The sequence below is a fragment of the Hippocampus guttulatus genome, chromosome 1 (genome assembly GCF_054856545.1).
Source record: "Hippocampus guttulatus isolate MCC_2025c chromosome 1, RoL_Hgut_1.0, whole genome shotgun sequence".
Lineage (NCBI taxonomy): Eukaryota > Metazoa > Chordata > Actinopteri > Syngnathiformes > Syngnathidae > Hippocampus > Hippocampus guttulatus.
In genome coordinates, this window is record NC_141261.1 from 26,870,415 (window position 1) to 26,882,910 (window position 12,496).

The 12,496-nt window shown below is 44.5% G+C and overlaps 1 protein-coding gene across 4 annotated transcripts in view; it reads right to left on the reverse strand.

Annotated features, from left to right (window-relative positions):
• Positions 1–11,947, reverse strand: part of LOC147211205 (voltage-dependent L-type calcium channel subunit alpha-1D-like) — a 31,541-nt gene extending 19,594 nt beyond the window's left edge. For 2 of the 4 annotated variants that reach the window (XM_086123598.1, XM_086123590.1), the window contains exons 1-17: positions 9,440–9,544; positions 7,200–7,339; positions 6,857–7,002; positions 6,630–6,782; positions 6,072–6,268; positions 5,880–5,983; positions 5,656–5,798; positions 5,140–5,205; positions 5,003–5,066; positions 3,632–3,658; positions 3,322–3,482; positions 1,843–2,068; positions 739–946; positions 540–660; positions 388–460; positions 237–300; positions 86–143 (exon numbers count right to left, since the gene is read on the reverse strand). In XM_086123598.1, coding sequence (XP_085979724.1) covers positions 86–143; positions 237–300; positions 388–460; positions 540–660; positions 739–946; positions 1,843–2,068; positions 3,322–3,482; positions 3,632–3,658; positions 5,003–5,066; positions 5,140–5,205; positions 5,656–5,798; positions 5,880–5,983; positions 6,072–6,268; positions 6,630–6,782; positions 6,857–7,002; positions 7,200–7,339; positions 9,440–9,496 — 2,008 coding nt within the window. In that variant the 5' untranslated portion in view covers positions 9,497–9,544. Of the gene's footprint in view, positions 1–85; positions 144–236; positions 301–387; positions 461–539; positions 661–738; positions 947–1,842; positions 2,069–3,321; positions 3,483–3,631; positions 3,659–5,002; positions 5,067–5,139; positions 5,206–5,655; positions 5,799–5,879; positions 5,984–6,071; positions 6,269–6,629; positions 6,783–6,856; positions 7,003–7,199; positions 7,340–9,439; positions 9,546–9,639; positions 9,830–11,696 lie in introns of those variants that run through there. The other 2 variants (XM_086123608.1, XM_086123617.1) reach the window with 2 other exon arrangements.
• Positions 11,948–12,496: the final 549 nt, after the last annotated feature.

Sequence of the window (12,496 nt, forward strand, 5' to 3'; positions counted from 1 at the left end):
GAGTGTTTGAGCAACTTTGGTTGAAATATGTGCAAGGCCCCCGTCAGTGCATCCTGAATGCGAGCACATTGTGTTTCCTACTCACCCTCCAGCCCCTCGATGGCCCTCAACTCTTCATTCTCCTGCCAGTCGTCGTCCTCGTTCTAGATAAAAAAATAAGCGCAAATCATTTCGGCGACGCTTTTCTGAACTCATTTCGATAATCAAGTTACACTGTTTATGATCAAAAACTTTACCCCTGCATCTTCATCCTCTTTCTCATCCTCGTCATCCCACTCTTCTTCGTCATCTTTTTTCTCCCTGAAAAAAAAAAAAAAAACCGAGTTCAGTCTGAATGTGTTTCATCTCTCACAGGCCATCTTCTCACAGAACAAGCCTCAAACCGACTCGACTTTTTTCTGCGCGCCACCTCCAGCCAAGTTGTCGACAGCGATAGCCAAGAAGACATTGAGCAGGATGTCTGACCACGCCATACGTTAAGTCGTCTCGTTCCGCTCAGTCGTTACATCCGGCGTTGAGCATTCGGCGGAAAAGGATACAGTTGCCGCAGACAAAAAGGATGACAAAGTAAATGCAGACCACCATATTGGGGAAGACCGGGCCTCCGTAGGCCATGATGCCGTCGTACATCACAGCGTTCCAATCCTCTCCGGTGAGGATCTGGAGAGAGCAGAGAGCAAAATGGAGTAACCATCAAAAAGAGAAGACGGGAGCAAACGTGTGGCCGCGCGAAATCACCTGAAAGCAAGTGAGCAGAGCTTGAGGGAAGGAGTCGAACGTGCTTCTCTTCATTTGAGTCTCGTCAAAGTTAAATTTGCCTCCAAACAACTGCATGCCCAGCAGGGCGAAGATGATGAGGAAGAGGAAGAGCAGCAGCAGGAGGGAGCAGATGGCTTTCATGGAGTTGAGCAGAGAGTTGACCAAGTCGGACAAGGCCGCCCAGTGTCTGAGAAGAACAAGAGGACGGCGTCAAACATTTGGAAAATCAGCAAAGTTGCATTGCATTCAACCCAACACTCTGTTTGTTGTGGGGCTGGAATCAAACTTCAGATATTTGCTTAGGCATAGGGCAAGTTTCACTTTTTCGTTTTGTTTTTTCACATTTGTCAGTGCAGATAAATGAACGTGGCACCTCAACCTTCCAGCTGTTGGTGCGAGCAGCCAGTGTCTCTGATGAGCCTTTTTCTCTTGCCAAAGAAGTCGGCTACTATCAGAGGCAATCGTCCCAATACGAGGGCTGATGTAAAGGCACCATCTTAGACGAAATGGATCACTGAAGCAATGGGGATTCCAAAGCAAGTTGGAGAAGGTTGCTGAGGAATTGGTTTGGCGAAACTGAAACCCGGCCGCCACTGGAAACGCATTTCACATGTCGTCTTTCGCGTTTTCTTGACATAAGTGGAATTGTTTCAAAGAATGTTAACTGCCTGTGCTGTACAACGAATATAGGGAACGTGTAAACATGAAATCAAATGCATTGCAGTATTGCTCACGGTGTGGCGCTCCGTCTTGTAGCGCACGAAAGAATCATTGAATTCAATGTTCTAAGGGTGCTTCCTGTTACACTGGCTTAAACTCTCTTTTAAATCCAGTACAGTCCATTTGTTAAATACAGTTCAGCTGAATTGAATTTAGAAGCACAATACATTTCCATTTAAGTGTCAAGAATGGTTTGTTTTCAAGCATTCGAGTAAAAATTTGATGTAACTTTTTCTGCAATACATTTTAATTTAAGTCGAGATTTTTTGTGTGTTATTTTTCACTATTTAAATGCAGTGTGCATAATGTTGAGGTACGAAGTAATCAGAAGTACGAGCGGCTAAAGGTTCTGTCAGTCTTTACCGAGTCATCTTGAAAATCCTTAGCAGTCGGATGCAGCGGAGCACAGAGATGCCGATGGGTGGGATAAAGTCCCACTCCACCAGCAGCGTCTCCAGGATGCCGCCGCACACCACAAAGCAGTCGAAGCGATTGAAGAGGGCCATGAAGTAGATCTGCAGGCCAAAGGCGTACATCTTCATCAGCATCTCCAGCGTGAAGAGCAGAAGCAGGATCTTATTGGCTCGCTCTGGAGAAGAGACACGCAGCAAACGCACGGAAGCTTGCCGTCATTCAGGGCGTACTCACGCCGGGCCGTTTAAATTCCGCTACATTTGCTACGGTGGATTTACAAAGTCTACAAATCCACGTTTTAGTGAGATGGGGAAAAAAATGACACGAAGATATAGCATCTGGAAACTTTTTACAACACAAAACGTGACCTGTAGGAGACTCAAGAAATGAGAAGATGAGAAGAATGAAAACACACAACTCAAAGTGTGCCAATTCCCTTTATTTGGAAATGTGGCTGTGTTGCGAAGTAACCGGCAATCAAGAGAATCACTAGAAATAATAATTAAACCCGTGTGGGGTGGGATTTTGAAAATCAGTTCTATTGTAGAAGTGGTTTGAGTAAACGTGTTGAATGTTTTGGCAATTTTGTGTTGTGTCGAGTATCTGTAATCCAGGTTTTCACAATTACATTTTCCCTGTCCTCTTTTAGCATTTCAGATACCTGCAATGTCATTTCGCCAAGGGCAAATGACAAAATGAGGCTTGAACACGGTGTCAAGTCACGGGGGCGTGTCCGCTGAATGTGCTTAGAGCACGCTACGCTCAACCGCTAACTGTCAATCAAATACCACTACCTCAGACAGTGGTGCATACATGTCCTATCAAAAGAACGGTGGCCTATGTGATGCCGAATCATGTTTGGAGGCTCACCTTCACATATGAACAGTTATAGTGGAACTATAATTATAATAAAAGAACACAAGCCAATTTACGCTCATTGGCGGGGGCATAATGTGACTCCTGAGCGGTCGCCCAACTATTGCATTGGTTGTGTAGTTTGGGAAAGGCTCAAGCCAGATGTTCACTGGGAGCACTTGTAGCCAGGCCTCTCCCAAAAATCAGGACAAAAGTAAGATTATGAAGGCATACTGGACGTGCTGTATTATAGAGAGTTCAAGCAAACAAACCCATTTGTATTATCCTTTCATCACCCATCGGAACCTTTTTGCAAATCGATAAAGAATCAGCTCAGTAATTCTTAACCCTTCCCATTCCTAAGTGTAAGGCACGCTTGATCGTACGATTGCAAGGTAGAGGCATCTGTGCAATAAGTGCATTCATCGCTCCCTCTTGTTCTTCATGCTGAGCGCTACCTTGCTCGACGGAACTAAGCATCCACTTCGAAATACACGCCCACAGAGTAAGCAACTGTCTTAGCGTGAGTACACCTTGCCAGTTTAAACTCAAATTGGGCAGACGGATTCCTACCTTGCATTTCTGTCAGCCACTTTGGTTGCCCGTAATGCTCCGAGGCGCTGGCCACCGTGTTGAGAAACACCAGAAGAAGGACCAGCCAGTAGAAGTTGGTGGTTTTGACGGCCACGCGGCAGTTCTTTCTGAACGTGTGGTTCAACTGGCACAATTGGTCACTAACGAAAGAGGGACGGTAAGTATTTTTCACACAAGCTTGAATTGAATCATCATTGCACGCCAGCCCCATTTGCATTGCAGAATTGTGTAAATCTGTTATGGGACAGATGAAAGTAAATAACACTGTCAGCTTGTTTGAAGATCTTACCAGAAGCTGTTGGCCATCATCTTGGCCCTGAAAAACAAAAAAGAAATGACCTGAAATATAAAATCGGAGTTATTAAGGATGGCATTCCCTAAGAAGTAACAGGTGGAAATTTGCTTTAACAGACTGCTTTGTGGTTCTGATAATTATCAACAGAGAAAATTTGGGAGTGTACCGCAAGCGCAAAGTGTAGTTTGAAAGTGACGGAAGTGTGACTGGAAAACAAACAAAATGATTACTGAGTGAGAGAAAATAATTTTGGAAAGGCCAACAACCGCATATTATCCATGTTTTCTGTGATTTCCCTTGCCCCGCGTGTGAGGGAATTTAAGTTCTCTGCCCGCGCTACATCCCAGAACATTATAAAAAAATCATTGAAAGGAGTTTTGTCACATCATATTGCATGACTTCTTCTTGTGAATAGCTCCAAGTTAGCCTCCGATGAGAAGGCTCCATATTGGCATTGCTGAACTGACAAAATCATGAACTCAATTCGACACGGCAGTCATGGAATCAATCCCGTGTTCTTCCATCACGGTTTGGTTTGGGGCCACCACAAAAAAGGACAAAATCCGACTGCAACGGACAATTAGGACGGCGGGAAAAAAATCATTGGCACCGCCCTACCCACTCTTGAGGACTTGCACACCGCAAGAACCAAGACAAGGGCACGGAAAATCCTACCGGACCCTGCCCACCACCTTTTCCAGCAACTCCACTCAGGCAAGTGCGACTGAACCATACGCACCAAGTCCAGCAGACACTGAAACAGCTTCTTCCCTGTCGCCATTAACTTCCTAAACAGTAACCCAAATCCACCTGGAAAGTGGCTCTTTGCAATTTTGTGGAACAGCATTACCGTTATAATCATTGTAGCTCCAGCTCTGCACTCACTTGAACCACTGTCACTGATCTCTATTCCACCGCACCAGACACTTTAAAGCGCTCAAGGACATCTGCACAATTGCACACTTCTTGTACTACAAATACTGTTACTGGTCCCTTTAGAATTGTGCAATGATTTTCTGCACCAACTGCACACCTGTTATAGTATTGTATTCTCCCACTGATCACTTTAGCTTGCTTGATACTTTGCACATTGTCTCACAGCTGTCATTGGGTGGTACGATACACTTACATTCCATACTTATTTGTCATGTCCTTGTTTATGATGATACTAGCGCAGCCTGTACTACCGGAGACAAATTCCTTGTGTGTTCTACATACCGTACTTGGCCAATAAAGATAATTCTGATTCTGATGAACGTTTTTTTGTTAAAAATTGGAATCCCGACAGCTTGTCTGATGATCTCTCACAACACGCTAACAGCTTTGGAATCGCTGTCATATAGGTGTGAGATTTTATCCTCTTACATGAGAGAAGCACAGAAGCCGCTGTCGTCGTCGAGGTACGCTATGTCATCATCCGAGTCCGATTCTGTGGGAAGGTAGAGGGCGTTAGAGAGAACGAGACGGACGTGACCACCCCGCGTGGCGGCTAACAAACGCACCTCCATCCTCACTGTGTTTGTACCAGCCAAACTTCTTCATCATTTTCTTCTTGGCAATTGCCGCTCCTTTGGGGACAAATGCAGGCAGGTGTCACATTGCAAGAGAGTACGTGTGCATGTTTGGGTCTAGATGAGCAGATACGAGGTTTGATAAGGAAGAAATGAGACTGCAGCTCCCACTCATGACCAATTGGAAATCTTGATGTGGGGAAAATGTGCATTTTTTGTAAATATTGAAAGCAATTCTCAAGATTCATTCGCACATGTGCACCATTTTCAATTTGAATGGTCGTGATGAGCACATTTTTTTTGTTGAATGCCGAAGAGGAAATGAAATTGTTGAACGTGAAATGTGGAATGGTGGGAAATGTGGGCATGTTTGTCATGAGAACCTGAATTTTTACCAGAATTTTTGAAATATGTCAATGTTGGAAATAGTTGATAATTGTGGATGTAGTTAGATGGCGAAAGAAGTGTGGGGAGTAAAAAAAAAAAAGTGTGACCGCCGGAACTGACGTTTATTTCCTTCTTCATCCACATCCTCGGCCTCGATGAGCCAGTCCATGTAACCAATCATGTCTTCCTCCATCTGTTTGCTCTCTTGTGCCTTCTGCAGCTCACCGCGAGCCACGGCCTTTTCCCTTTCCTTGGAAAACTCTCTGAGAAGCCGCAAAAACAACATGTCAAGTCTAACCTCTGATTCGATGGTCACACCATGATCGCCACGCCAGCCGACCTACCCGCTCAACACACCCAAAACGAGATTGATGATGAAAAAGGACCCAAAGATGACCAGAGAAACAAAATACACCCACGGGATCTCAAAACCGATGGCGTCATTCATCTTTGCGGAAAGAGGGAAAAGAGACGATGCGGGTATATTAGTGGAGGAATTGCAGTCGGCGAGGAGGAAGGCAGGCGGGGACGGTTACCCAGTAGAGCACGTCTGTCCAGCCTTCCATGGTGATGCACTGGAAGACGGTCAGCATGGCAAAGAAAATGTTGTCGAAATTGGTGATGCCGCCGTTGGGACCCTCCCACTTGCCCCTGCACTCGCTCCCGTTGCCCAGGCAGAAGCGACCGCTCCCCGCGAACGCGCAAGGTGACGGATCGTCCTCCACCATCATACCTGGGAGCAAAATAGACGCAGACAGAAGCAGTCAGTTTGCATACAATGTTTGTGCTTTCCTCATATAAAGGAATGCGGAAGGCATTAATTCGGCATTAACCTCATAGTTGTGGGTAACTGTTGGGATATACAGTATATGTTTTTTATTCTCGTTCAAAGTTTGTTTCATCTGCAATTCACCAATGGCACTGGCAAAGCATGGGAATCTGGAGCGCCAGGAGGAGCATTTTACAACGGTACACGTACACGTACGATAGTTTCTGCCCTTAAAACACTGCCAAAGTGCATCCCATCTCTCCGTCCGCTCAGTACAGATCTTTGTACGAGTGGAACACAACAGTGCACGCAAGTGTGGAGAGACCTGTGCTGGAGAAGTAGCACGTCTTGTGCATCCTGCCGATAAAAAGCTCCAAGCCGATGATGGCGTAGATGATGATGACGAACATGACCAGCATACCGATGTGAAGGAGCGGCACCATGGCTTTCATGATGGAATTCAACACAATCTGCAGGCCTGGTGACAGGATGAACACACGCTTTGGCTGGGAAGGCGATAAAAGAAGCGGGGGAAGATGGAGGCAAACGCACTTGGCACTCCGGAGACGAGTCGGAGCGGCCTCAACACCCTGAAGGCTCTCAGAGCTTTCACGTCCAGGCCTCCAGGTTTCCCCGCAGCATGATGGGCCTCTCCTGGCTTGTGGTCGGTCATGCCTTCCGCTATGACACTGAACAGCCTGCACAAACACACCGCACACTCAGGAATAAATTGCTGCAAATAATTATCATTTTTGCAATATTCACATTGCCTTTTTTTTGTGTGTGTGTGTGTGTTTAGTAAATAAATTTTTCCACCTCTAAAGTCGACAAATGGGATCAACCCTTAACGCACGCCAACTAGTCAAACACCCAACAAATCCAACTTGTCAAATACCCGACAATGACGATGATGAAATCAAGCAAGTTCCATCCACTGCGTATGTAGGCGCTGGGGTGCATGACTAAGCCGTAGGCGAGAATTTTTGTGAACGTCTCGATGGTGAAGATGACCAGGAAGACGTACTCCACTTGTTCCTGCAAGCATACGAAATCATTGCAACGCATGAGAGATCACGTCATGCCATGTGAATGGGAATCAAAATGTTCAGAGACAAAATTGAACTTGCTCTGCCACTATATTGTCAGAGTGCTGCCTGTGCGCTGGTGTTCTAACCTCTTAACCCACTTAAGCCAGCCACTCGATCCCTTTTTGTGAAACCCGCTGCTTTAAAGTCGTCTTCGAATCGCTACGACCGCTTGGCTTGCGCCTCAGACTGACAGCTGAGGTGAAAGACTTGAAGTGGAAGTGGAATTCACACCAAAAATTGATGCCAAGTTGGATCAAACTAAGTCTTGAAGCATTGAAATGTTCAACAGTCAGTTGAGCCTAAATCCAATAAAGAGCTCTCCTGGCCTCTTCCCTTTCTGACCTTGTACAATAATAATAATAATAATCATAATAGATTTTATTTATAAGCGCCTTTCAAGACACCCAAGGACACTTTACAATAACAAAAAACACAAAACAATACGGGTTGAGCAGTAAAGCGTCACGTACATGTCTGAGCTTTTACTGATTACAAGATAATGATGACTTAATGTTCTTATTGATGGACTTACTTAATTACTTCAGTATGATTACAAAAGACAGAAGACCAGAGAGTCTAGAGTGAAGCCAGAGGCAGATGGTTGGTATTTAACTAAGTCACCATCCCTAACAGTGTCACCAGGTCACTGAGGGTTTTTTTTACCCCCCTCTAATGCAATTACTGTTGAACACATCAACATTACCTTTTCAGCACTTGTTCACACCCTCACACCTTCTTTTTTTTTTTTTTTTTGTACAAGTGGACCCAAAAGAAATATATTGAAATATAAGTTACATTTCATTCATCATACTGAACTCAGTATTTTGCCTTTTCTAATGAAGACAATCCACTTTGTGACGCAGAGATCCTGCTTGAACCGGTATTTAATATCACGCCTTTGCTGTTGGATGGCAAATCTTCAAATACTTATAATAATGTTAGTTTATGACCGTCATCTCATTGGTGAGGGGGGAGAGGGAGGTTTCTTTCTGAAATACCTGATCAATCATTTCCAAACTACTGTCGCGCCAATATCAGCCAATAGAATTAAAAAGATACAAAACATACAAAATGCAAGATGTTTGCAAGCGCGTAAACATACAGTATTTCAATTATTGATCCAATAACGGGGCACATGGCAACTGAATGCAAAATTAAGAAGAAGTACTCGGGTCACAGTGAAACGGGGGAAAAACAAGCTATAATATTAGCAAAACAGCAAATTGTATTTTCTCAAGAAAGACAATTGTAACATGATTAGAATGAACTAATCTTTCAAAGAAAAGTTGGAATTCCAAGAGAATAAAGTCATATATATCGTATCGAGTTTATTTTAAAGGGAATGTTTAAGTTTAAGTCGTACATGGTGGAATGGCGCACTCGTCTGACTTGTGTGATTGTGATTGTGAATGAGTGTCTGTCTCTATATGTGCCCTGCGACTGACTTGCGGCCATTTCAGGGTGTGGTCTGCCTTCTGCCCGAAGTAAACTGGGATAGGCTCCAGCACCCTCCCGCGACCTGTTCAGGATTAGCGGTGTTGATAATGGATGGATGGATGAATGTTTTTGTTCATTTGAGTACCTGTACATTTTTCGGGAACTGAAAGTATTTCACACACTGAAGATGCAACAAGTTGTTTATTTGTTTTTTTGGTTCTCTGAAAGACAATGCCCAAAAAGCAAGTCCCCTTTTTTCTGCCCCTTTGTCAGTATGGTCCGTATTCCTTTGAACTTTTTTTTTTTTTTTTACTTTTACGATTTATGTTTGGACAAGTCATTCAAGACCCTGTGAAGTGAATTCAAATATTTGTTCCTGAATATAAATGTTTGAGGACAGTTAGGGAAACGTAGGAAGCAATTTTTTTAAATTACCGGTATTCAAAATTAGCAGGGTTGTTAACTACACTCTTCCTTGTGTGTCGAATTCCGAACACACTTATCTTCACTTTAGAGGGACGCTAGTTTCTTTGTGCCAGTTACCATTTGACTGGACCAATCATAGCTTCGGATCAATGAAAAAGCGAGCGTGACTCTCGAGAGAACGCACCAATTTGTGATTGGTCGCATTGGAGTCATCATCGGGGTACGGCTTGGTGACCCCCATGGCCACACAATTGGCAAAGATGGCAAGCAGGATGAAGATATCGAAGGGTGTGAAGGTGGTTGTTAAGGCCTCAACAACGTCAACAATTGCAACGGTTGTCATGTTGACATAGAAAACATGGCGACCTATCACAGAAAGGATATTTCCACTCCACCAGGGCCAGTGCCGCCATGCGTATGGGGTTGCTGAGGGTGAGGCAACAGAGGGCTCGGGGGGCTCTGAGGGCAGACTTGTTTGCCTGCATGGCCTTCTTGGCCCCCCCTCCTCGCTTTTTGGCCGAGCTGGTCGACCCAAGGGTGTCGGATTTCTCTCCATCGCCCCCTGGAGGGGCTTCTGCCAAAAACAATGAACAAGTATTAGGTTGAAAGCATAAAATGTAAAGAAATTTGTGAAATAATTAGCAATACAATACAACAACAAAAAACAAGACAGTGTTGGATATCTTTTGGTCAAACAGACTACCATGACATTGTCCCATATTGTCTTTATTTCACCAACTGTGTCTGTCTGTTATTTTTTGAATGTTGTTTTTGCATGCATGTGACTTAGTACATTCTCAACGCTGACTGGATGTCGCAGATGATGACGGACTGTTCGAACTGACGAAATGTTGACTGATGAAGTGGAGAAGTCTCCACAACTCTGTTCAAATGTGAAATAAAAGAATGAGACGACGAAAAAAACATTTGCAATTGTTTTCCAGCACTATCCAACATTTTTTTTTAAACTTTCAGAGAGGGGAAGCAAAAATAAACACACAAACTCCACACATGGAGGCCGGAGCCAAATCCTGGACCACCTCTGCACTGTGAGGCGGACGTGCAAACCAGTCGACACTGTGCTGCCGAGCTCTCTCTCTCTCTCTCTAGATAGATAGATATCCATCCATCCATTTTCTAATCCCCTTATCCTCACAGTGGCTACGGACGTGCTGGAGCCTATCCCAGCTGTCTTGGGGCAGTAGGCAGGGTACACCCTGAACTGGTTGCCAGCCAATCGCAGGGCACACATAGACAAACAAGCATCCATGCTCACAATCACACACGAGGGAGAATTTCGAGTGCTCCATTAACCTGCAATGTACTGTACATTTGTGAAATGTGAAAGGAACTCAAAGAACCCGGAGAAACGAAACGGCCTGGTGGTCGACTGGTTAGCGCGTCGGCCTCACGGTGCAGAGGGTCAATTCCGGCCTTCCGGTGTGGCGTTTGCATGTTCTCCCCATGCCTGCGTGGGTTTTCTCTGGGTACTCCGGTTTCCTCCCACATTCCAAAAACATGCGTGGCAAGTAAATGCAACACTTTAAATTGTCCTTGTGTTTGAGAGTGAGCGTGGATGGTTGTATGCTCTGCGATTGGCTGGCAGCCAGTTCGGGGTGTACACGCCTACTGCTCAAAGACAGCTGGGGTGGGCTCCAGCACGCCCGCGATTCTTGTGAGGATAAGCAGATTCAAAAATGGTTGGATGGAGGGATGGATGGATGTTTCTCCCAAAGGGATGGCTTAAATAAGATCAAGCCCCAAAAATATCAAATTAAATGTCAATCAATATTCGATTGGATTTTATACCCTCCCAAAAAAACCATACCATATGCAAATATACTAACTTCACCAAAGTTATATTTTCCTGAAGGCTTTGAATATGAAGTAATCATTGAAAGCTATCATATTGTTATATCATGAGTATACAGGGACAGTGCCGGTTATGGTGGCCCACCACCCAAAAAGGGTTAATGTAAGACCCTGGACAGAGTTTGACTACGAGACTCGACAAGACGAGGACGGCCAGACAGACAGACAGACAGGCAGGCAGACAGATCCCCTTCCATTGGATCATATGAGCAACATATACAGTATTTTTGATAATGATGCAGTGGTTGTAGCTGCAGATTGACTAGTTGTGCAAGCCTCAATGACAAGATAAGACCTGCAGATGTGACCTAGTTGCTAATAGGCCCCACATGGCAATCGGGCAGCTCAGGTAGACTACACCTGTTCACAAAACACCTACAAATATCTCCACAAACCACGTCACGAAGGTGAACAACACAACTAAAAGCCCATGGAACTTGTTAAAGCAGAAAGAGTCACAGGAAATCATTTTATTTTGGATTTACGCAGCATACCGACAGTCGACTGGAAGTGTGGACAATGATTTGAATGCAACACAGAAGCAATAGCTGAAGCAACAGCAGCCCTACCTTTCTTGGCCCCATCCATGTCCAGAGTTTTTCACCACAACGTGGGGCTGAGCAAAGACTCTCACATCAAGCCTTCCAACCCGGGGATCGTTTGGTGCCGAAATGACACACAAAGACACTAAAAGTTGGCACGGGTGGCACGAGTCCGGCGAGTGGCCGCAAGTCGCTGCCGGCGGGGTGCATTCGCGTGCATGCAGAAAGCCGAGTTCTTCCCAGCTCGGAAGAAGTGGGGACAGCAGCGTCCGCCACTCTCCGCGATGGTCAACCAAAGAAGCGGTGGGATTAAACACTTTAGCCGTTTAGAGGGATGACGGACTGTGGAAATCTTCCGAGGGGAAGGTGGAGGTAAAGCCCAGAGGAATTTCGTCACAACGTAGGAGATAGACGAGACGAAGCACATTCCGGACAGTAGAATTAAAATAAAGTACCTGTACTGGGAGAGACCCAAGAGTAAATTAAAAAAAAAACAGAGAAAACACGGGCAATACTTTTTGTGTTTAATATACAAGCAGAAAAAAATACATTCATCATAAAATATGAACCCCTCTCCCGTATATATAATACTCTATATTAAAAACAATGACACAAAATAGTTGTAACCGAATTGTGTTATTGTTATTTAACCATAAATATGCGCGTTTCAATGCACGTTATTATTTTTTTTAATACAGCGTCAAAAGCAAGCACTGATAAAGGTTTTTGTCGAATTTACTCAATTATATTTTGTCAAATGGATGCATGAAATAAAATCAGCAGTGTGCCACTTGACCAAATAAAATTGAGTTAATTACACACACCAT